Source organism: Typopeltis vanoorti, chromosome 10 (genome assembly GCF_054136105.1).
Source record: "Typopeltis vanoorti isolate ZY-2024b chromosome 10, IOZ_Tvanoo_1.0, whole genome shotgun sequence".
Classification (NCBI taxonomy): Eukaryota; Metazoa; Arthropoda; class Arachnida; order Uropygi; family Thelyphonidae; genus Typopeltis; species Typopeltis vanoorti.
In genome coordinates, this window is record NC_143558.1 from 14,046,053 (window position 1) to 14,073,028 (window position 26,976).

A 26,976-nucleotide genomic window follows, 5' to 3' on the forward strand; every position below is an offset into this window, starting at 1 on the left:
TATGGAGACAACTACCATGTTTGAATAAAAACTTTAGTTTAATATAACTAAAATCTACATTCTCTACATTCGACGTTTCGACCTTCATGTCAAGGCCATCTTCTGGAGCATACAACTATACACAGAAAACAAGCTACACTACAATCAAACTGGTTTGTTACAGACACTGACCAACCGCTACAACAATTGTTGGCCTGACCTCTGTTGAAAAAAAAAAAAAAAAATTATACATCAACGCTAGAGTCCTATTATTAGTGTTATCTGTTGGTTGTAGAAATACATTGGGCACAACAACAACTATCTATCTATATACATATATTAACATCATGTACATTCCAGCCAGTTGGTATGGAATGGTTTCTAATACTAGCTGAAGATTGGCTAGAGTCCTGACTTATGCTGGATCTTATATATTAGGTAGGCTGAATGTGTGCCATCCAGATCCTTGGAATTTTCATGCCATCTTCGTTGTTGATATTTGGGTGGTTTATCAGGATTTTGCAGGCTTCCTTAAATTTCCTTTCGTACCAGGTGTTTGTGCGGTGTAAAGAGCGAGTGCTTTTCCAGTTGATTTGGTGTAAGGTGTTGAGTGCATGGTCTGAGAGGCCTGCTTCACCATAATGGTTATATTTAATGTGTCTAATGTGTTCTTTCTTGTATAGGGATTGTCCGTCCTGTTTCACCAATATACGGTAAGTTACAGGTGCAGTGGATGCAATAGACTCCAGGATGTGCTAATGGGAGGAGAGGATCCTTAGAGGAGTTGAATATGGTTTTAAGTTTATACTGTTTATACATAATTTTCTATACCGAAATTCGATTAGTGTGCCTCTAAAATTCGATCAGTACGTCTATATACATCTTAAAAATAAATCTTATAGATTTTAAAATTTTTTCTATCTATACATTTTTATGTATAACTATTTTAAAAATCACTCACCAGGATGAAATAATTTAGTTACCGATTTAAAACATTTTACAAAGTTATTGTTACACACACTTTGTTCCAAATTTACCACCAAAATTTATGTCGTCTGCTAATTACATAGCATTTTGATGATCATATCTCATGCCTCATTTGCAATTATTTTCTTTACTTTTTTTTATTTTAAAGTATTTTCCCAACCTTTCATCATGAGTAAAAGAATTAGCGTGCAAAAAAGTGGAAGTGTGAAAAAGATTCAAAAAGTAATCTCATTGGAAGAAAAACTTGAAATAATAAAGAAAAATGAACAAGGCGATTCCAGAGCAAAGATAGAACAAGAACACAAAAATGGATGAATCAACTATAAGAGCAATTTTAAGCAAAACTACTGAATATAAAGAGAAAGGTAAGGCTTCTGGCTGCTTCAAGTTCATCATGCATGCACTCGAAATCAAAGTACTATAATGATTGAATTAGAGAGACTTCTTTCTACATGGATCAAAGATTGTAACCAAAAATGAATCCTGCTAAGCACTGACCTTATTAAATCAAAAGCATTAAGTCTCTTTGTGACATTGAAAGAAATGGCTATCAATGATGGAAAAGAAGAATTCCATGCTAGTGCTGGGTGGTTTTAGCATTTCAAAAAGAGAAATAGCCTACATGTTCTAATCAGAGGCGAAGCTGCAAGTGCAGATAAGGAGGTGGCCGCAAATTATCCAGAGATTTTTGAAGAAAAATTGTGGATGAAGTGGGGAGGGGGGGCATTGTGACCAACAAATATTTAATGTCAATGAAACCGGCCTTTTCTGGAAGGCGAATGCCTTCTAAAATTTTCCTGGCCAAATCAGAGAAATCTCAGCCTAGAGAAATCTAGGCAGAGATTTCTCGGCTATAAAGTCGCAAAGTCGAATGAAATTACTGCTAGCTATATGCCAGCCGTTTGGAAGCACATTCTTCCACATTGTGCAAATGATTTTAGAGGCTTTTCAAATGAATCTAAGTTAATTAAATCTCATTCTGAGAAATTGAAGAATTCTGGCCTATTAAGTTTAGAGGCACTGAAGGAAGATCCTGAAGAATATGAAGAAAATTTAATCACTGACAAGCCCAAAGAGATTTCACAGAAACAATATGAAAATATTTTTCACACAATCGAAGTTTTTATGCAGCAATGTTTATAGGCTGACCCTAATGAAGAGAGAAGCAGTAAAATTTTCAGAAGTAGTAGATGAGGCAACAGGGCCTTACTGTCAGTTGTATGAAAAAAAGAAACCGAATGCCTACCAAACTACATTAGCTCAATTCTTTGTTAAGAAGTAAAATAATAAATTTATATTCTGAATATGTTTCATTGTCTTTTAGCTTCATGGTTTTCCTTTAACTGGGCCCTGAGACATACCCTAATTCTTTTATTAAAAAAATTAATGGTCAAAAGAGAAATTTGAAAAATGAATTATACTTTTTCCCATACGTTATTATTATATTCGATTGGTGCGTTTTCGATTGATGCGCCTGTTTTAAAGAATGCATTAGGCATATTCATCGAGGGATTGCTGTAACGTGCTAGGTTTACATTGTGTATTATACCTGTTTGCACCAATTACAACATGATAACGAAAACATGATTTATATATGAATGTATCTAAGTATGTTGGTTTTAAGGAATCAGTTTCTGAGAAGTCTAAATTTTTCAAATGTTTAAAACTTCACAAGAGGACGATGTGTACATTCTTAAATTAACAACTTGAAACAACACCAGGTAGTCTATTCTGCATGTGAATCAGTGAATACTTTGAAGTTTGCTTGACTGTTGAATAATTATGTTATACAGATATTTAAATGCTTTGATTTGAGCAGAAAGGTGACTGTTCAATTTGAAGGCAACGTTAGGACGTTATTCATTTTACATGCCAGATCTATATTATCACGAGTTTTGTTTTGTATGAACTTTGTTTGTTTGATGATGGTGACACCGATAACAGAACTTATATCAAATTAGAGTAAACCAGAAATATCATCAACAGAACTCCTTACCTTGTCGGCTATGTTTTCAAGATAACAGTGCCTGTTGCCAAAGCCTTCAGCTGCAAGACACACCCTCTCTCCAGTGGCTATACACTGCAAGCAAACCATGTCATCCTGAAATAAAATTTCACATTATTATTATTATGAGGCCTGCAACGGAAGGCAAAAATATAATTTTTCATGACCATCTCAGCAATTTAATGATAATTATTTTCCTTTGAGCAAAACAAATAAATAAATAAATAATCAAATAAAAGAATGGGAATATATATCTTAAAGTATACTGAGAATAACAATAAAACTGCGAAGTAAAACTCAATTTAATCAGTGCCTATAGCCCTGAAGAGGGAAACTGAGAAATTGAAGAATTCTATGGAATGATAAAGTGAAAAAGTGAAAAAATATTATCATCAGCTGAATTAATAATACTTGAAAGAGATTTAAATGCAAGGACTGGAAACAGTGTAATACCAGACACATGTCAGACTTTAAACGAAACAACTCAAAATTCAAATGGAATAAAATTGCTTCAGTTTTGTATAAATAACAAATTTAGAATAGACAATACTTTCTTTAACAAAACAGTCAACACAAAATAACAGAGGATAAATGTCTACCATAGATAATATAATAACAAAGAGAACAGCAATTCCAAATGAAATATTTCGTTTTGCTCTTATAGAACTCATATCTTCTCACAGCAGATATAAGAGTTCTATCACTTGTAGACATAGGAAATGATTATGGAGTATTGATGGGAAAATTTAGATTCGAACAAAATACAGTAAAACCCTTTTTTTTTTTTTTTACACTTTTCAGGGGACTGATGGAAAAAAGTGTAAAAAGCAGGAAAGTGTAAATAGCAGGAAATGTGAAAAAATATTTAAAAAAGACTAAAAGATGACTTACTGCTAGTATGTGAGTCTACATACTAGATTACAAAATTTAATAACTAAAAAAATAAACAAATTTACAATTACATTTATCTATTTAAAACATCTTTAATTGTTGATTGTTTTTGCTTTTCGTTTTTTTTTTTTTTTTTTTTTTTTTTTTTGACATAGCGCCAGATTGCTTTGCATTAGGTTCAATGCTTGACTTGTTTTTTACTATCGTGTTCAAAGAGGACACGGAGAGTCCAAGATCTTTTGCTTAATGCTCACGTGTTCCCGCATGCCAATCTATACGTCGCAGAATTGCCATCTTTTCTTCTACAGAAATACATTTTCTGTCTTTTTTCTCCGTGTTACTAACATGGATAATCCACCACCGCAACTTGAAAGCTACTTTCACACGCTAAATTACGTAGCAGAAATTCTTCAATATCAATTCGTACTGTGATTGAAAAATCACGGTATCGCCCATCACTACATAACTGCTGCAAGCGTGCAAGTCACCGTGATAGCGGAAACGAAACTACAGCCGAAAGCAACGCCATCTGGGAACAGACATGCGCAGATTTCCCAGAAATCGATTCGAAAATCAGTATTGTCACCCGAGAAAAAAAAAGCAAATCACGGGAAATAACGTCCACATCAAGTTGTTAATAGCGGGAAAACAATATATCGTAAGAAGAGATCTTAAGACGGGACCAACGGAAAATTACGTAAATCGCAAGAAAACGTAAATTGTGGGAACGTAAAAACGGGGTTTTACTGTATAAGTAATCTGCTAAAAAAAAAACCCATTAACGCTTTTATTCCTGCAATAAGGAGTAGGACAGGCAGTATTAGTCCTACTAACTTTTGGAGATGGAGAAAACAGTTCAATCTCCACCAGTAGCCATTCAGAGATAATAGTCCCAAGACTACCACCAACAATAAACGGCATTTGGTGAAGAGACGGCTGACAAGTACCGCCATCCCGTGATTTCTCATTGTAAACTATTAATTGTCTCAAATAGTGTGGGTTCTATGGCCGACTTTCGAGTTTATGGGACAAAAAAACCGAGTTTCCGGGAGGAAAAAATCGTTTGCCATGCCAGAGATCGACTAACTCGAGAATCAGTCGAACAAAGGCTTAGAAAACATTCTTATAGTTCGCAACTAGAACTAAAACAATGTAATACCAGTCATATGTCAGAGTTTCAACGAAACAACTCGTCGAAATTCAAATGGAATAAAATTGCTTCAGCTTTTAAATGCCACTATATATATATATATATATATATGGTTAATGACCGTAGATGGTAAAACTATCATGAAGGGTTTTTTCCCTAAGTTGGTCTGTCATAAGCACCGGTGAGAAATTGCAAGTTAGTCTGTCAAGTAGTTTGTTTTACTCTACACAGCTATCTGAAGCAAAAGTATTGTCTGTATCCCTTGAAATGAATAAAACTGAGTATCTTGCAGTTATAAAATTCTTTGTAAAAGAAGATTTAACCCCAAAAGAAATTCATTCGAAGTTCATAAAAGTTATGAGCACTCTTCTCCTTCGTTTTCAACAATTAAGAAATGGGCTGCCGAGTTTAAACGTGGCCGTACACCAGCCTTGAAGATGATCCACGTAAGGACGTCCAAAAAGTGTAACGCCAGAAATCACTGATGAAGTGCACGATATGGCATTGGATGACCGGCGAATCAAAGTGCGGGAAATTGCCGAGACTATAGGCATTTCAAAAGAATATAGGATATCCTCATTGACATGAAGAATTACAAATGAAAAAGCTTTGCGCAAGATGAGTGCTGCGCTAGCTCACAGCAAATCAAAAACGCACTCGCATGAAAATCTCTGAACAGTGCTTGGAGCGTTTAACAATATTAAAACTGATTTTGTGCATCGATTTATTACTATGGATGAGACTTGGATTCACCATTACACACCAGAATCCAAACAGCAGTCAAAACAGTGGACAGGAGCCAGTTGTTCAGCACCAAAAAGACAAAGTCAGTTCCATCAGCAAGAAAGGTCATGGCATCAGTGTCATGTGCACGATATAGTATTTGGATAACCAGCGAGTCAAAGTACGTGAAATTTCTGAGACTATAGGCATTTCAAAAGAACGTATAGGATATATTTTGCATGAAGAATTGCAAATGAAAAAGCTTTGCCCAATGTGGATGCTGCACTTGCTCACAGCTGACCGAAAATAGACTCGCATGAAAATCTCTGAACAGTGCTTGGAGAATTTTATACAAGAATAAAACTGCTTTTGTGCGTCGATTTATTACTATGGGTGAGACTTGGATTCACCATTAAAATCCAAACAGCAGTCTAAACAGTGGACAGAAGCCAGTTGTCCAGAACCAAAAAAAAACAAAGTCGGTTCTATCAGCAAGAAAGGTCATTGCATCAGCGTTTTGGGATGCTAAAGGCATTTTGTTTATTATCTTGAAAAGGGTAAAACAATACCGGCGAATATTATTATTCCGATCATTTAACCAGATGAAAAAATGCATGAGAAAAGACCCAGTTTGCAAAAGAAAAATATCACCTTTCATCAGGACAATGCACCTGCCCACAAAAGTGTTTTGTCAATGGGAAAATTAAGGGATCTGTATTATGAATTGTTGGAATATCCGCCCTATTCCTCAGATTTGGTTTCCTCTGACTTCCATCTCTTCCCAGAACTAAAAATGTTCCTCGCTGGTCAGTGTTTTTCTTCGAATCAAGAGGTGATTGCAGCTGTAGAGGAATATTTTGCAGATCTTACTGAGAAGCGCTATAGGGACGGGATAATGGGGCTGGAGCATCGCTAGTATAAGTGCATTAGTCTTAAGGGAGATTATGTTGAAAAATAAAAATAATTTTGAAATTATAAATTCTTTTTTTCATTGTTAGGCTGAGAACTTTTCAGACGACTTTCGTGCATATATATATATATATATATATATATATATATATATAAGTTAGCAGTAATTAAGAAGATATAAATTCTTTCATGGAAAAACTCAAAACGAACATTAAACAAGCAACTGGAAAATACAAAACAAGATGGATTCTCTTGTATACTGAAAAAATGAAAGCGTTATCGGAAATTTTAACAAAAATGCATTTAATAAACATTTACAAGATAAAACTAATATGGCTGAATATGAAGAATATAAAAGAATAAAAAATGAAATAAATAACGAAATGAGACCCATAAAGCACTAATGTTGGGAAGGTTATTCTAAATAATTGGAATATGACTTTTACAGAGTACAGAAACAATTATGGAGAATGATTCGAAATCGAAGAAAAGAAATTTGTGAATACATATGCGAATTATAGAAACAAAACAATGGGAAAACTATTTTACCAAATTGTATGAAAGCAAAGAAGAAATAAAAATGTCTGAAATACCAAAGCCACAAAACTCAGATGAAATTGAAATAAATAATAATTTAATAAAATCAGTCATCTCAAAATTGAGAAATAGGAAATCATCAGGAACTGATAGAATTTATAATGAAATGCTAAAATGTGAAAGTAAAGAAATGACTGGAAACATGAGAAATTTAATTAAACATATCTTCAAGAAAACACGTATCCCCAATGCATTGAGAATGAATATTACAATACCAATACAGTCATCCGTCGACTTACGTCCGTTCGAGTTACGTCCTTTCGAAGATACGTCCGTGATCCCATAAGGGAATAAATAACATTTTTGACTATACTATCGAACAAGACCCAAGAGAGCGTAAGTTAAAGCATGTACAGTGGCAACAGCGCTTTCAGTGGCACCTCCCTCGGCAGTCGGCACATGTCTTCAACAGTTCCTCTGTTGATTTTGTGTTTAAAAAATGGGTTATTTGTGTATTTATCGTTAAATATTTCGCGATGTTTTGTGCAACGTGGCCCCTACATGCACAATCAAATAACCTAGTGAAGAATCACAGAAAAAAAGGCGAGCAGTTGATGACTTGAAACGAAGTTGCAAGTTATAAAGCAACGTGAAGCTGGTTAAGCCCATCACTGTGATCGCACATGACTTCGGATGGTCTCATTCTACAGTGACGCCCATTTTGAAAAATAAGGATAAAATCGTAAAAGCTGGGAAAGGATCAACTTCCATTAAATCGGTGATAGTGACAAAGCATAGACAAGGTCCTATCGGTGATATGGAAAAGCTACTTGCATCATGGATAGAGGACCTGAACTAAAAGCGCATATCCCTTAGCACTATGACCATAACCACTAAGTCTCTTCAACATGTTGAAGGAGAAAGCAGGAGTTTGTGGAAAAATTGGATAAAATTATTATGGAAGAAAATTATTTGTCACAGAAAATATTTAATATGGATGAGACGTCTTTCTTTCGGAAAAAAAATGCCCGAGAGGACATTCATCCACAAAATCTAAAATCCATGCTTAGTTTCAAAGCTCTTAATGCCTGTATTATGATTCTCTTAAGGGTAAACAAATAAATTCCGTGTGATGATACAGCGTTCCCCCTTTATACGGGAGTTCACGGTACCATCTAGTCCCCCCCCCCCAATTTTTATCCGGGCTCCGGAACTCGGCATAGGCTGACGAATTAGATCTATGGCTGGGTCAGTATTCCTGACTGTAATCCGTTTGTGTCCTCGGACCGGTTTGCCTGCTTGCGGGATGAAAAACACCAGATAAACTGGCGGAAAAAACCCTGCTGTCCACACCCAAGACCGGCTAACTTGGCTATGGCTGAATCTAAAAATAAGTTCTCGCAACCCCTTGAAAAATGTGTTTCTATTTCTTTATTTAGGAAATTACATCTATTGCAAGATAATTTATTTATTGAAAATTAAACGCATACATACAAAACAATATCTCAATTTTTAATGGCTATGTTGTTGTTGTTTATTCATGATAATACTTTTGAAGCGAGGCTCCTTTTTTGAAAGAGCCACGCGTAAGTCATCACTTGCATTTAAGCATTTCTGGCTTTTTTTTGTTTTTATGTGCAAAAGTGATGAAAATCCCATTTCACACAGGTAGGAGGTGGCAAATGGTAAACGTGTCTGCAATGCTGCTTTTGCCAGCTTTCCAAATGAAGATAATTTTTCACTAGCTGTTATTATGTTCTTACCAAATCCTTGCAATGATGTGTTTAATTCATTCAGGTGGCTAAATATATCTGCTAAGTAGGCTAGTCGATGTATTGCTTCTCTTTTTTCAAATGCTTTAACGAAATCACAATTTTGGTTAGTAAGGAACTGTAAAATTTCCTCGCGCAATTCAAAAACTCTGCTGAGCATGTGGCCCTTGGAGAGCCACCATACTTCAGTGTGATAAAGAAGCACAGTATGAATAGCACCTATTTCTTCGCACAAAGCACGAAAGATATGATGATTAATCGCTCGTCCTCGGATATACTTTACATTTACTGCAGTAGTTAAGTATTGTTTTAAATTCTCTGGCAAAGCTTTCGATGCAAGTGCATGACAGTGCAACATGCAATGCGTTATTGTAACGTGGTATTTCTGTCCTGATATATGAAAAAAATCCAGAATTTTTGCCCAACATTGCAGGGGCACCATCAGTGCAAATTGAGCCTATCACATTCATGGGTATTTGATGTTTCAAAAAAAGTTTTTAATATGATTGAAAACATCAATTCCTTTTGTCGTCAATTCCAGTGGCTCACAAAATAAAAATTCTTCCAACATTTCTTTTTCTTTAATGTATCGCACAAATACCAACAACTGACTGCAATTATCAACATCAGTTGACTCGTCCAGTTGAATACTCACTTTTAGAGGACTGGCTTGGATATCTTCTACTACTTGCAGTAAAATATCAACACTGAGATCTTGAATGTGCGATCGAATCACATCGTTCGATTACGGAATCTGCTGAATTTTCCTTTGTGCTTCAGAAGCCAATACAATTTTTGCGATTTCAAGTGCACATGATTTTACCAATTCCTCAGCTAATGTATGACCTTTTCTTTTCCTAGGACACAGATATGCCACTTGATAAGAAGCTTCTAACAAGGGCTTTTGAACTGCCGCAACGTCAAATTTTGTGATAGTACCGCTGGTATCAAATCGTGCCTTCTTACACTTCAAGATGTTAAGAGTATGTCCTGCAGATTCACCACCATGCTGATTGTTGAAATGCTCTAACAACTTTGACGGTTTAAGATTGGAGTTTGTAAATATTTTGCAACATAAAACGCATTGTGGTCGTCGTGTACCATCTTTTTTCTATTGTACAAGTGCATCCATAAGCAACATAATCTTCTTTCCATTGGCGTTTTTTCGACATAACAAGGGTTACTACAATCAATAAAATAATAATTATAATTTTTCAAAATTTGCAGAAAACCTTTATGTAATCAATTGATCGTATCCAGTATGGGTATTAGTCACTGATTAATGTTGGTAAATTAAAGAAAATTAGTATTCGTTTCTGCGTCAAACCACCTCGTTAACGTTCGTACTCAGAGTATGCGAACACGTGCGCGTATCAACCAGTTTCTTATTGTACTGTATGTGCTGGTAAGTGCGATGCACTGAGGCAAAGGTAGAGAAGGTAGGAGTGGGGGTCCCAAAAGTCGATGTAGCGTTCGCTAGTTTCTCACAGACGGTAGTTTCCATCGAAAATTTAGAAACTTCTCTCGCACCTGGAAATGCTTTCTAGCACCCCCAGGGGGTGCACACAGCCCTGGTTAAGAACCACTGTTCTAGATAATGCTCCAGATCATCCGACTTATACTTCTTATAGCGGTGATTTTCATCAAGTTCAAAGTCATGTTTCTCCCTCCAAACACTACTTCATTGATCCAACCGATGGATCATGAAGTTCTTGCAGTGTTTAAGGATTATTATCTATGGAGAGCTTTTTCAAAAGCCATTTCTGCTACTGAAGGAAATGACCAGACTCTCATGCAATTCTGGAAAACATTCAATATTTATCATGCTATTAAAAATATTGCTGTGGCTTGGGAGGAAGTGACCTCTCAGTGTACGAGTAGCATACGGAAAAAGACATTAAAAAGGTTTGTGCATGATTTTGGAAGTTTGTAATAGTGGGCCTAAAAAAAAATCTGAATCTCGAAGTGAATGATGACGATAGAATTCGACTCGTAGAAAGTTTCTCTAAAGAGTTGACCAACAAAGAATTGGTCAAATTGGAGGAACAACTGTTGCACAAGAGGTGAAACGAGAAAAGGAAGGAGGAAAAGAGAAACAGGAACAGGTAGTCAAACAATTTACAGTGAAGGATCTTGCAGAAATGTTCTTTGCAGTTAGCGAGGTTCTCAAAATGGCTTAAGACATGGGCCCCAATGTTGAAAGCTACTTAATAATAGAAACGAAAGTACGTGATGCGTTCGCTTGCTATGAACAAATTTATGATGAAAAGAAGAAGAGGAATAAGCAAAGCACATTGGACATTTTCATTAAAAAAAAAAAAAAATGTTACACCAGAAAAGCCACAGCCTGGTCGTTTGCACAGGTAAGGTAATGATGAGGTGATTGTACAGGAAGATTTGGGCGATTATTCTCCTGGTTTATAGTGGCCGTAACACACAGTACAGTCTTATAATAAGGTTTAAAAATTAAAATGACAATATAATTATTACGGTTGAGTCCATAACCCCTATAACTCTGTTGATTTAATGTATCGACTTAAGTCGGATTCGACTTACGTCCTGCCGGATGGAACTGAACCGTATTTAAAACGGAACAAAACTTGAACCAAAAAAAAAAAAAAACTATTGAGGAATAAACTGACTGTGCACCACCCTAAAAACCTGTACAAGAATTATCAAAAAACAAATATAATCAAGACTAAATTATGATGGGCAACAAGATTTAATAAGGGAAGATCATGTACTGATATATATATATATTTTTTATTATTATTATAAAAATTTACATATTATAAGTATATATATTACAGAGAAAGAAACATTTTCCTTTCAGGTATACAATAGAGAATGCAATAAATGAATTCAAAATTTACAGTTCAGTTTCAGTCTGAGTTATATTTCAGATGAAGCGTATTGTCATCATCAATCCAGAAGAGGGTACCAGTTGGATTCCACTCCTCTATGAATTTCGCGACAGTTCTTGTTTCTTTGAAGTACTCAAGTTCCAGTGAAAGCCTGCTTTTTAGTTTCCGACAGAGGATATACATGAGGGTCTGTGCAGAGAGAGAAAGAATGTATAATAAGATATTATTATTATTACGTGACACCTTCAGAGTCCAATGACTTATCGAGGGAGGGCACCTACTTTACAACTCTCCGTCTCCACCACTCAATCCACCAACTACAGCGAACCGCATCAACAACACCAACGCCATCTACTGTCCACCACCAGTATTTTCACAGACAATCACAAACATCCATGCCCACGGTGGGATTTAAACCAGCAGCCTTTTGATTGGAGAGCAGATACACTAACCACTCGGCCAACCAGTCCAACAAATACACAAAATATCCCTATAATTGACAGTTGACAATTGACATTTATGTCTTTAGGGGTGAAGCAAGATGCTTTTCATATTCCCCGCTATCTGTTGTGGTTACAGTGAAGGTAAAATTTATGAGCAGATTGTTCGCCCTGAATGGGCATGGAGATTATGCATCACTAAAGGAGGCTAATATAGCTTTTGGTCTTCTATATGTGAATATATCCGTTGGATCGTATGCTGCAGCTTTCTGAACCAAATCGTTGGGATGTGTGGACGTCTTTAGGAAAAACTTGGTGGCTAAGGATTGTAGAAAAGAGAAAATATAGGGAATATTTGTGTCTCTGTGGAGTTGATTGTTTCTAACATACCACGGGGAGTTAGAATCATTCTCAAGCACTTGTTCTGCACTCGCTGTATTTTGATAATGTTAACATTAGAGGTGTGGCTCCAGGCCGGAGAGGCATAGGTGATTATAGGACGAATTGTTATCAGGTATAGTTGCAATTTGATTCTGTTGCTGAGCTTGCTATTTCTATTAATTAGCAGATAGATCTAAGCTATGGCTTTAGATGCCTTTGTGCACGCAGATTTAGTGTGCTGATTGAAAGATAGCTTTTTGTCGAGAATTACACCCAGGTAATTTGTTTCTGTCTGCAGGGAATTTTAGTATTGAATAGTAACACATCGCTTACAGGAGACATTGGCCTTTTTGAGAAAAGAACGGCTGAGCTTTTCTGGGGGTTGACTTCCAATCTGCACTTAGAGAACCAACCCTCCAGCTTTAGAATGTTTTCTTGAAGCTTTCTGGTAATGAAATGGGGTCTGAGAGATCTGGTTAGTATTGCCGTATCGTCCGCATACATGGCCAAAATGGAAGTAATCGGATTATGCGGGATGTCTGACATGTATATAGAGAACAGCAATGGAGCCAGTAGAGATCCCTGCGGCACTCCAGCAAAGATGTGGCGCTGGGAGGATGTAGAACCATTGATTTTTACTTGCAATTGATCTATTCTGAAGATATGAATGGATTAAATGAACCATTTTTAGTGAGATACCGGCTGAGATAAGTTTGTGCAGGAGTCCAAAATGCCAGATTTTGTCAAATGCTTTGGATAAGTCTAGGAAAACAGCGCCTGTGCACTGGTGCCAGTTGTAGCTGGTGGTGATGTATTTGACAATTCTGTGGATTTGCTGGGTAGTACTATGGTGTTGCCTAAAACCAAACTGTTCTTTAGGGAGGATGTTTAGGTCATTTACTGAGGTTTGGAGTCGTGAGAGGATGACCTTCTCTGCAACCTTACCCAGATTTGAGATGAGACTGATTGGACGATAATTTTGCGGTAGGTGTGGGTCTTTGCCTGGCTTATGTATAGGAATTACGTCAGCCAGTTTCCAGGTGGAAGGAAAATAGTGAAATCTTAAAATTGCATTTATTATACTGGTCAGATGCACTACTGCTTTTTGGGGCAGAAGTTTAATCACCCGATTAGTAATGCCGTCTGCCCAGGAGCTTTTTTGTTCTTTAATTTTTTAATAATGTCATATATTATCTCAGCAGGTGATGTTGGTGCAATATGGTCAGTGCTGGTGATAGGAAGTTTGAGTGAGTGTCTGACCTTGCTGTGAATCTTACATATGTGGTCAAAGTCAAGGTTTCCATACGAAGGCCTGCATTGCTCCTCTAAGTTGCATGCTATAACTTCTTTGTCTACATCTGTGGGAGCAAGGCCCTGGTCAGAGAATATTGGGGAAAGGGATCTGTCTTTGTTTTTGATATTTTTCAGTAGTCCCCAGATGGAGTGATCAGTAGGTGAAATGGAGGGTAACTTTTCATCCCATACTTGGTCTCTATGAGCTTTGAGTGCATCTCTTACTGCCCCATTTAATCTGTTTAGATTTATTTTAAAAAATCCCTATAAGGAAAGGAATCAAACAAATAAACATGGATTATTTAAGCCCATGTTTACTTAACATAACCATGGACGAAATAATAACAGAATTTAAGAAACATAAATTAAATCTAATATTTTTAAAATTATATAGAAACAGAGGCTATTAGATCCAACATTATTTCAAAGCCGAATATATCTAGAAACTTCGGAAGTTTCGAAATTTTGACCTGAGAGCTTATGAGAATGCTATCCTCGGCATCGGCGTTACTTTAGCTTGTACTACTTAAAAATGAGAGCGCTACCTAGTAGTCCAGATATTCGTCTTTTATTAGTGCATTTTGATAAAGGTTTTCGAAAAATAAAAAAGGTTTGTAAAGCTAAGGCAACTTCGATGCCGAGGATTGTATTCTCATAAGCTCTCAGGTCAAAATTTCTAAATTTCCGAAATTTCTAGATATATTCGGCTTTGAAATAATGTTGGATCTAATATCCTCTGTTTCTATATAACTAGAAAAAAAAGCCGAAATTAAGCTCTTTTGTTAATTAAATTAACAGAGAAATCAAAAACAGTGGTAACTGCAAAAGAGGCAATCAGATTAAATTAAAACTGGAACAAGTAATAAAATTTAAATACCTAGAAATAACTGTGGCTAGTGAAAATATAACACAGGATGAAGTAAAAGACCAATCCTTTAAGGCTAATAAAATATCAGGATGTCTAACTTCAACTATATGAAAATATAAAGATCTAACAAAAGAAACAAAAGTATGAATATATATAAATCAGTAGTCTGACGAATATTGCTATATGCATGTGAAAATCGAAATTTCACAAGAATAGAAACATAAAAAATACAACAGATAAATACAACATGCGAAATGAAAACATTAAGAAAAATAGTTAACAAAACAATATTTGATTGAGTTAAAAGCAAAATGATTTTTGAAGAATATTAATTATAACCCATAAACACATGATAAAAAAGAGACATCTAGAATGGAATCCGCATGTTAATCGTATGGAACCTAAAACTAGCCAGAGACTGGAAACCAAATAAGAAAAGATGTATAAAAAAATAATAATAAAAAAAAACACGATGGACAGACTGCCTGCATTGAAGTATTAAAGACTCAACAAGTTGAAGCTTAAAGCAAGAAGAACAACAAATAATAAATTACTGAACTTTTCTGGAAATAATTTTTGGATGGCCTATTTAACCTTTCATCAGCGCCATCTATTAAAACTCGACATTCATACTAATAAATATAAAAAATAAGTTTATGTTAAGAGAAAACTATATGTCAATTAAAATGATAAATAGATTGTATGTAACCGAACTTGTTCATTTCTTTATTTATCATACATATTAAAGTAATGTTAAGTAAAGCCAAACTTATCTGTCTGACTTTAATCAGCAAAAGATATATAAAACTACACGTCATTATATTCCTGCGCTGTCTGTTTAATTACCTCTGCTCGTCGTAAGAAATTTCCAGTATCCCTTACTAATCACGCTTAACTTCTAGAATAGGCTTAAGGAGAGGTGAATGGACAGTTCGATTTCTAATCTACCTTTTGTAATACCATAATAGTCCATTCAAAACAATAATGTCACAGTCTATGCAAGGTTTCTCTTGTCTGGAAATTTGCCAGATTCATTTTAAGAGAATCGTTTCCATCCTTCACCCCGACCTTCAATAATCTTTAAATATCGCTGTCTTATGTAATTCAATCCCTTGGCAATATTATGCATCTCTGCTGAAAAGTGAGTCAAATATCACGCCTCTGAAAAGCTTGTCAAGTGTTAGTCAGCGAAATATTTTTACTTCCGTTAGATAATAATAATTTTTTTTAAAACATTTTATTATTATTATTACTATTATTACGCGCGACTCCAGGGAGACCTTAGATTCATCGAGGGAGGCACTAAACATCATGTCCACACAACTATTCGACATTCTCACAGTATCTATCATACCTTGCATTGAACTCATTCACTGTCATAGCGCCCACAACAGACTCTGGCACTTTATTCCACTCATTTACCACTCTAAAAGTAAAGAACCCAGCTCTAACACCCTTGCTAACCACACTCTTGCCCAGTTTCTATAGATGTCCCCTAGTTCTCCCACCACCAGTCCCTTTAGCAATCTGAATGTCTCAATCATATCCATTTTCCCGCCTATCAACCAATTTCTGCAACCCACAAATCTTCAACCTGTTCTCATAAGGTTCATTCCATAGACCTGCTATCATCTTGGTCACTCGTCTCTGGATCTTCTCCACCTCCTCCCCATCAAGAAGAAACCTAGGTGAAACCTAGAAACCTAGTTCCATTGGTGGAACTGTACTCCAGGAGATTGATGAGGCCAGGTATAGAGGAACAATAACTTGCTTGTCTCTGCTCATCAAAGTATTTTTCAGCAACCATGTGATTTGATAAGCTGATTTAGCCACTTTTGCAATGTGTCCACTAAACTTTATCTCCCTATCCACCAACACTCCTAAGTCCCTGGCCTCATCAATCTCCTGGAGTACAGTTCCACCAATGTGGTATACTGCTGCTAATCTTTTCACCCCAAAATGCATAACCTTACATTTTGTCACATTAAATTGACATCCATTCTCCTTAGCCCAGAACTCCAATCTATCCAAATCATCCTGCAAGATTTTGACTTCTTCTGCATTCACTATTGTCCTACCCAACTTTGCATCATCAGCGAACAAATGAACTGTTCCTCTTAGATCCTTCACTATATCGTAAATGAACAAATTATACAGCAGTGGTCCAAGAACAGAACCCAGTGGCACACCACTAGTCACAGGCCGTCTTTTGGATTCTACTTCTGAATAAACTACTCTCTGATATCTCTCCATCAACCACCCACCTATTCATCTCACCAACCCTATATCCATTCCCATATGTTGCAGTTTAAGGATTTAGAATTCCATGTGGTATCCTATCAAAGGCCTTAACCAGGTACAGCAGTATCACTGTAAACCCATTACCCTTATCCAGTTCAGCCGTCACCTTGTTATAAAACTTGAGCAAGTTACTGAGGCATGATCTACTCTTCAAAAAGTCATGCTGTCCCCTGTACAGTATCTCATTTTCATCAATCCATTCCTGTATTTTTTCCTTGACTACTTTCTCCAAGACCTTGACAACGACTCCTGATATGCTGATCGGTCGGTAATTTGTAAGAGTAGTCTTGGATCCTACTTTATGCAGAGGAACTATTTTCCCCTCTTTCCACACCTTCTTGACTAAACCAGACTCGAGACTCAGATTAAACAACATGGTGAAAGGCACTGATAATTCTTTAGCTGCTTCACATAAGACCCATGTCGGTATACCATTCAATCCCACTAATGTATTCACATTAAGGTTCTGTAATAGACTATTCACCTCCACTTCATTCATCACAATTCCCGTATAAACAAATGGTTCCTTCATCCTTTCAGTGTCACCACCTGGATGATATACTCTTGCAAAGTGCTCACTCAGTAATTCCACTATATCGACTGATTCAGTGACCTCCTTACCATTGGCACTCCTTAAAATCATTCTGCCGTGTACAGTTTTTTTTTTTTTTTTTGCTTGCAGCATATTTAAATAACTGTTTGGGATTCTCTTTAGCTTGCATAGCTAGTTCCTTTCATAATCCGCTTTTGCCTTTCTTACCACACTCGTTACCCTTCTGGCCTGCGCTTTATACATTTCGTGTGCCTGCAGGTCACCTATCTCTTTAAATTCCTTCCACAGTTGTTTCTTTTTTTGCAGATCAAGCTTAATGATGTTATTCATCCATTTAACCCCTACTTGTTTTACTATTTGGACCCTAGGTATACAATCAGCCATAACCTCCAGTAAATGCTCCTTGACAACTTCCCATGATCTATCGACATCCAGCCCTTGCAGTTTTACATGACACGGCACTGAACCAAGCAATCTTCTAAGCTTGTCATACTTGCCAGCACGGTAATTCCACATATACCCTGTCTTAATCGAAAATTCCACACCTTTAGCCACCTCCCAGGTCAAGACCCTATGATCACTCTCACCAATAGGTGGTAACATGGTCGTATTCATTACAGTCAAATCCTCAGATGCTATTACCAGGTCAAGCATTCTCAAACTCCTAGTATTTTCTATTACATGCTGTCTGAGATAGTTATCCCTTAATAATTGAATAAAATCCTTTTCCTTCCTCACATGTGTCCTCCCCTCCTTCCAATCAATGTTACCATAGTTGAAATCCCCCATAATAATTACCCTCCTTCCACTCATTTCGTTAATTTGTTTATGCATACCATCTATTCCATCACCTGGTCTATAGCAGCACCCAACTATATACAGTATTTTGTTCTGCTAGTCACAATCTCACACCAAATAGCCTTAAAATGAGCTCTTTTCACTATCCTGCAATACAACTTCAATTCTCCTTGGCTGCAGTTCATCAGCTATCATCAATAACACTCCTCCCCCATTTTATTCTCTCTGTCCCTCCTAAACACGCTATAACCTATACATTCCATCCCACTAACTATATCCTCTTCCGTCAGCCATGTTTCACTAATACCAATAACCTGTGGCCAGGAAGAGCCAACCAATGACAAAAATTCTTCCTTCTTGTTCCTAATACTCCTGGCATTAGTTTGCATAAAATGCAGAGGTCCCTATGTGCCACCCCTATCTTGATGCGTTGTTCTAACTATCCCATTCCGATTACTTGTCTTTAGTACTGGCTCGGGTACATTATATACATTCTTACACTCAACTGTCTCACTGATGTCCGCATATCCACTCCCCCCCCCTCCTTGGTAGTTCTAGTTTCCCTGGTTCTGAACATCCATTTTCACTTCATTCAGCAACACTTTTTCCAGTCTCCGCACACCAAATCCATTCAAATGCAGCCCATCCATCTTGTATAAATCCTTTCTCCCATCAAACTCATTCCATACGTCCACAAATTCCGCACCACACCGTCTGCATAACCTGTGCATAAAATCATTTGCGATTGTGGTCCTGCTTCTAAACTCCTCTCTGTTGTACCGCGAAAACAGACTCACCATCCTAACTCTGTCATCTTTTCTTTTGCTACCTTTAACAATACTTTCAAGTCCTCTCTCATAAAAAATTTATCTCCTTTCAATTCATTCGTACCCACCACAACTATCAATTCTTTCACCCTCTATTTTTGCGCTCTAATACTCTCACTTACATCCTTAAATTTCGCACCCGGTAAGTACGATTTAGTTAAACTCTCATCTACCTCATTTTTTTATCATTTAAACCATCGCCTCTTAATAATGAGTCACAGTGCAACACTCTTTCCTTCATTTCTGAAACTCTCCCACTCTTACAGTTATTTTTCCTTTCAAACTTGCTCATTTCAGTTAGCCAAGGCACTCTGGAAAGAGTTTTGCAGGTGCTCCAACTGCCGCTTCGCACTGTGTATTACTCCGCATAACCGTGCGATCTCACGCCTTACAAATAATTCCTCATTTTTTATCATTTAAACCATTTTCTCTCTCTGTATAATTGCTTTCATTCTCTCTTTGATCACCGCTCTCATTGCCATCTTGTACAACATCGCAATTCCCTATCAAGCCACTATTTTCACTCACATTCTGGCTTTCTTCTACCACAACAATCTCACGACCTCACACGTACTTCAATTCCTCACTTTCCTTACACTTTTTGCACAGTCTCCCGCCACTATCACTTTCCATCCAAACTCCAGCCTCCCTCGGGAATGCATACATTCCACACATATCACACTGGACAAACTCCCTCACATTAAAGTTTTTGAACAATGGCGTCGTATTTTTGGACGCCATTATTTTTCGTCGCATTGGTGCCATGTGCTACTCTATGAAACGTATCTCTAAAATACTAAGTTAAATAAAACGGAATTCACACCAAAATCACACAGGCACAACAAGCTACCAAAAATAAACAATACTACATTAAGATTTAAACCAGTATTCCAATTTTCACTCAAAATAATACTTCGCTTTCGGGAGCTCTCTGCAACAGTAATAATTATATATATACACGTTTGTGTATATATATATATATATATATAATATTTATACCACATTACAATTGTGAATAACAGATACTTGCAAGTTAATAATATTTTTAAATATATTTTTTTTCTTTTTTTAATTCAATCCTTTTTTTATTATTATTGAAATTATGATTGTATATTCTGATTGCATATTTACAACAGGCTTAGTTTTTTTTTTCTATGTATCATATTCTTTCTTTGGGAGGCATTTCTGATTTCTTCCTTGAAGCTTAGCAGAGCTTATCTGAGGAAGGTAATAGATGATAGATGGCGGTGGTTTCATGGTTATGTTTCTATACTGGTCGCAAGCCAGGTGTTGATTTTACTGTTTGTTGGTACGTGCTTGGAAGACTTCAACTGCTATTTTGCAGTTTAACTTTTTTTTTTTTTTTTTTTTTTGCAAGTTGGGTTGGATTTAGACATGGTGTGTGTTTGTGTTCTTGTAGTGATGGTTTTTGAGAGGGGGTTTGTCATAGGTAGTGTGTGTGTGTGTGTGTGTGTGTGTGTGTGTGTGTGTGTGTGTGTGTGTGTGTGTGTGTGTGTGTGTGTGTGTGAGAGAGAGAGAGAGAGAGAGAGAGAGAGAGAGAGAGAGAGAGAGAGAGAGAGAATCAGGAATTGCTCTAATTTTCATTCTCGCTATATTTATATAACGCCTGTTTCAGCTCTCTGTATGTTCTTAGGTTTCTGTCGTCGAACGGCAGTTTGTTTATCATGTCAGATACGTGGAAGTTTCGGGTGGCTTTGCCGTAGTGATTGCTGTACTTATATGTTATGTAGTTTGTTGACTGTACTCTTGTTATGTGATATGTTGTTCTGGTTACTCTAGAGGTTGGGCTGTAGTAATGTTTTAACATGACTGCTTAGTGGCATAAGTGTTTCACCTTAAATATTTTGTGTTGTGTCCGTGCTTCCTGCATAAGTGTGGGTTGTTCCCAGAATATGTTTTACTATTTTATCTTGCAACCATTGTAACCTGTTAAGTATGATGTGATTGCATATCTTAAAATGTTTTCACATAATGCTTTATAGATTAATATTTTTTATGTGGATTGGGACAATGTCTTTTAATCTGTATAGTTTTCTTGCTATTATCCTAAGCTTGGTATGTAGGTAGTTTGTATGGCTATTCCAACTTTGATCACCATCGAAGTGACGTTTGAGATAGCGTGTTGTTTTCACCTGTGTGATGGTTGTGGTTTTAGGTTCTGCGCTTTGTGTATAAGAGAACGAATGTCAGATAGTGAGATATTTAGTTTCTATGGGCAGGGTTTGGGGGTTTTTGAATATCATTAGCTTCGTTTTTCCCGGGTTTATATATATGCCGTTTTCGGTTAACCAGTTAGTGATTTGAGTGATGTTGTGTTGCATATTTGTGTAAGCTATATTTGCGTTGTTGTGAATGGATACTATGGCCGTGTCGTCTGCGTACTGGAAGATTTTACTTTTTAGGGGAAGGTGGCTTATGTCGTGTGTGTATATGTTAAATAGAATGGGAGATAGGACAGCTCCTTGCGGTACCCCACAGGTTACCTCTTCTGTAAGCTGATCCTATACGTGTGGTGTGCTTTTTGTTTTTCATGTATGCTTTAAACCACTGGAGTAGACGACCTCCAATTCCGATATGCGTTAGTTTCGTTAACAAGGTTTTGTGTGTTAGTGTGTCAAATGCTTTTGTTAGGTCAATGAATACCACTAATGTTATTCTGTTTTTATCCAATGCAGTTTATTAGTTCTGTGAAATCTTCCAGGAGTGTTGCTGCTCCTTTATTTTTTTGAAAGCCATATTGTGTTTTGGGCATGATTTGAAATTTTTCAACGTATGTGGAGAGTTTGTGATGCACGATGCCCTCCATGATTTGGTTGATTACAGACAACGTGACGATGGGTCTGTAATTACTTATGGGCGTGATTAATGCAGTCTTTAGTGTTTCAGGTATGTGCCCCTTTTCGAAGATTTTATTTAACAGTTTCTGTATACTGGAAGTAGGTTAGTTGAGTGTTTCTTGATGTCTTTTGGTCTGATTCCGTCTATCCCCGGTCCTTTGTTAATAATAATAAACCTTTCTCAAAAAATATCGAAGTGAATATTTTATGTGAAACAAAATTGGAAGCATTATACAGTATTAGTAAAACAAAAAAATATATAAAAAATTGCATATATATTTCATAATATCTCCACTTCCAAGGTTTTTTCCGCACAAAATAGACAAACTGACCGAAGCATATACGCACGCGCGTAATTAGCAATACATTGGTCTCATAGCTGTAATTCTTTTGGACATAATTTCAATCAATAGCAATTGGTTAATTACGTCGAATATTTATAATATTATAAGATAATTATTGCAAAAAAAATTAAACTTTTTCTCTGGCAACAGTTTTATTTTCTCTTAATAATCTGTAACCATAAGCCATATTTCTTTTGTTTGACAAGTACGCACTTCGTTAGTTAAAGAAATCTACTTTCTGCCTAACTCTTGATCTCGGTCCTATTCATATTTCAACATCATGTACAAAGATTATTTATACAGTTCTACTGGAATCGTATCTAATGGACAATGCGTGATTATAAAACGAATCTTATTTAAAACAAATCCTATTTATTGACTAATATACTTCTTAACTTGGAGCTCAGATGGAGTTATTCTCTCAACTTCGTTTGCAGATTTTGGAACATTTAAAATTCAATAAAACAATATATAAACTTAAAGAAACAAACTAGGTTTTTGATGTAAAGGAAGCATATCAACTACCACTCGCTCCTCTACTTGTATCGAAATTTGTTTTCTTTCTAGAATGAGATGTGAAACAAAACTATAGTAATCGAAACGAATTTATTACAGTAACGTTTATGCTATACTCTTTTTATCAACTTCTCGAATTTTCGGGGCCCCTTCTTCCTAAACACACACTTTCTACTGACTCTATTCTGGCAGACTTTTCCATTCTAAGTGTTCTTCAAGCATCACCACAAGCTATTCGAAAAAGGACTTGAATAGGTTCCTCCTCTCCTAACCCCCTCTGCATGCACGTCGTTAATATGCTTAGGTTCCTCCTCTCCTAACCCCCTCTGCATGCACGTCGTTAATATGCTTAGGTTCCTCCTCTCCTAACCCCCTCTGCATGCACGTCGTTAATATGCTTAGGTCCCTCGAATATATGCACACATAAATGAACTGATGGACCGAAATATTGTCAATTCACTTTCCTTTGGTGTGACCAATTTCCAGTGACATTTAACAAAATCGGCGAATATTTCCACTGCTTCGTTGGAGGAAATAAATACCAAACAGATAGTACGTAGCAATTGACTTTCATCACCAGGTGAATCATTAAGTGGTTACTGCCAGGCAGGGCCGACGCTACCGACGGTGCAAAAACGTGCATTTACACTGAGGCGACAAGTTTTGGGGAGGCAAAATCGGTCTAAACTATACGAAAAAGAAATCATAATTCCTTCTCGGATGAAACCAGACTTCAGGAAGCCGTTAGTTAAATTTTTATATAATAAAACTTCATTGTACTGCATATTTTTTTTAAAATCATAATCGTTTAAAATAATGTAGTATTATGTTGCGTTTAATATGGCACTGTCAGTGTTAATATCAGACGACGTGACAATAGCAGAACACCTTCTATCTTGCATTTATTTCCGATTCCATTGTTGGCCGTGAGTTGACCTTGACCTGAGGGTAAATCTCATTTAACCAATGAGACCAAACGATCGTAATGAGGTAATTGGTTAAGAGCAAACCAATTAAAGAAATAGAATCAAAATACCTAAATACAGTTGCGCAGTGATTGTTAATAACGCTTTTTTTGATACGGATTAGGATTTGGCTTTTAAAATAACTTTAAGATTCAAATATGTCTGATGAAAGAAAAAAAAACTATCAGGAGCAGAATAACGCAAACGAAAATCGGAAAAAGAAAGCGATATTCAGAAACAAAGCGGGACTTTGCATAAAAATCTAAAAAATGAAACAGCTAATGTAGTACAAGAGAAAATAAGCGAAAAGACCGAAACCAAAAATTCTGAGCTCATGGCAAGTACTTCTAACTGTGATCCTAGTAATGTCGATATTAGTAGCAATTGATTACCCAGAATAAAATTCCACCATTAAAAGATTAAGTGTCTCTCTCTTTCTGTAAAAAATATAGTTTACGATCATTTTTCATTACCTAATAAATTTTCGTTAGCTAATGCTACTATTTAGAATTTATGATCAGACATGTGAAGCCTAGCTTAACATCATGGATTAATAAGAGATCATTAAAAGAGTTTTTTTAGGGGAAAGGAGCGGCAAAATACACTATTGCATGGGACGACAAAATTCCTAGGGCCAGCACTAATGCCAGGTTGAGTCTATACAACAATAGTTCAGTATTAGCTTCTACTTCTCTTTTTTCTACATGCGGTGCCAAGGACATAACAAACGTACAGTACTGTATATCATCTTCTGCACCATGCGAAGGTATAGCAGTAAAATGGTTATGCAGGCCAGCTGTTAGATTGTATACAGAACCATCTGATAGTAATGCATCAGGAGGCTTCTTGATTAGTAGGCACGTCGTGCCGCTACGTACATCCTGGAGGGAGTCCGTGTAATGTGGTATGTGGGAACACTATTCGCGCCTGCATTATGGCTTGGGGAATGGTTTCTCTGTGGATGGGCAATATTTCAGCCTCCTCTTCCTATTACGTGCCTACTCTTTATGTACTTTCTCAATATGATAATAAAATCGCGTTTGATAAAAAATCAAGTTTGAAAGCCTGGTTTGAGACTACTGTCCTTCTTAGTGGAGGCCTGAAGTGGTTTGAAAAAGTTCCACATTTGATCTCTACAGCAGGGTTTCCGAACTATGTAAAAATAAATGAAAAAATTAGAAATACATATATAAAACAGATAAAAATGGGGGGGAATCCTCAGCCACCCACAGTACAAATATATTATAGGTTTATAGTATATAATTCCCACCACAAAGTTCCCACCCACTAAAGGTTATAATAAATTTGTGTGTGTGTGTGTGTGTGTGTGTGTGTGTGTGTGTGTGTGTGTGTGTGTGTGTGTGTGTGTGTGTGTGTGTGTGTGTGTGTGTGTGTGTGTGTGTGTGTGTGTGTGTGTGTTTAGTAATTTTAATGACTATAACCACCGAGATAATTAAGAATAAAAGTTAAATAGACACAACTAGTTTTGTTGGTAAGCCAACTTCTTCAGGTGTCAAAGTACAAGAACATAAAAAAGACCGAAAAAAACATTACACATTTACAACAACAGATCTATCAAAAAACTACAGTTAAGTTCAAATTGGAGTCCGCGCTTCAGTTCTAGCTACATTTACACGCGTGCGAGTGATCTCGCGAGAACGCCAGCATTGAACAGCAGAGCTATGCGAATTTGGCAAATTGTAGCTAAGGTTACTTAAATATATAAAGAGCCAACAGGCTTCATTTCGGCGATATAAACATTAATTAAATTAAGGGGATATTAGATCCCAAATTGTTTTTAAACCGAATAAGAAACTCAAAGATTGGAATTAGAGAGTTTCATGCCGAATATAGTATAAAAAACTATAAAAGTATCGGCGAATACTAGCGTGAGCTAAATGCAAGTAGTCCTAGTACGTAGTACAAACGCGGGCAACTCGTTGCAAAGGTGGGGAAAGTTCTGATCGCTATTCTTGGTATTTTCCATAATGTAAAAACACATTTCCTAGGAAATGTATGCTGTTATTACATTATGGTGGGAGTTACTACCCAGACCGGTTTCAGCATTTATTGAGGCTTCATCAGTGAGCACACAATAAATAACGGAAAAAACTCACGTAGAAAGATTATTTATTAGTATAATTTTCGCCTGTGTGTCACAGGCATCTTCAGTACATTAAGCTCAAAATTAAACACTAACTGACAATTCCAAAAAGCGCCACCTAAGTAGCTGGTGTAAGATAACTAAAAAGGTCAATAACTTTCCTAAAAAAAAAAAATTAATACAATAAAAAGTTAGGAAAGATTAGCTGATTTGTAAAGTACTATCTCCCATTTGTAAAGTACTTTTTTCCGTTATTTATTGTGTACCGATATGTCTACTCACGGTTTACCTCTTTTAAAACTTCATCAGTGAGTAGCTAGACCAAATTAATACCAAAGGGTTTACTTTAATACCAAAGGTTACACCATAATATAATAACAGCATACATTTCCTAGGAAATGTGTTTTTACATTATGGAAAATACCAAGAATAGCGATCAGAACTTTCCCCACCTTTGCAAAGAGTTGCCCGCGTTTGTACTACGTACTAGGACTACTTGCATTTAGCTCACGCTAGTATTCGCCGATACTTTTATAGTTTTTTATACTATATTCGGCATGAAACTCTCTGATTCCAATCTTTGAGTTTTTTATTCGGTTTTAAAACAATGTGGGATCTAATATTCCCTTAATTTAATTAATGTAGCTAAGGTTGTTATTCATGTTGGTAGTTTTTTGATAGTTGTAAATGTGTTGTAAATATATACTGTATATATATATATATATTCATACAACAAACACTTGGAAACAACAGTAGTCTCAAAAAAAAAAAAAAACAGCAATAAACAGATGGTTGCTGTCAAACTACAAGATAGGAACCATAACCAGAGATAGATATGTTATAGCAAAAGGAATTGGAGAATTTTACTCAGTATTATATCAGGATGATGAATTAAATGAAGAAGAAGAAGA

At 36.3% G+C, this 26,976-nt stretch overlaps 1 protein-coding gene across 3 annotated transcripts in view; it reads right to left on the minus strand.

Annotated features, from left to right (window-relative positions):
• RyR (Ryanodine receptor) overlaps positions 1-26,976 on the minus strand; it is a 1,703,288-nt gene that overhangs the window by 1,589,879 nt on the left and 86,433 nt on the right. For all 3 annotated transcript variants that reach the window (XM_090399345.1, XM_090399347.1, XM_090399344.1), the window contains exon 2: positions 2,963-3,067. In XM_090399345.1, coding sequence (XP_090255471.1) covers positions 2,963-3,067 — 105 coding nt within the window. The remainder of the gene's footprint in view (positions 1-2,962; positions 3,068-26,976) is intronic.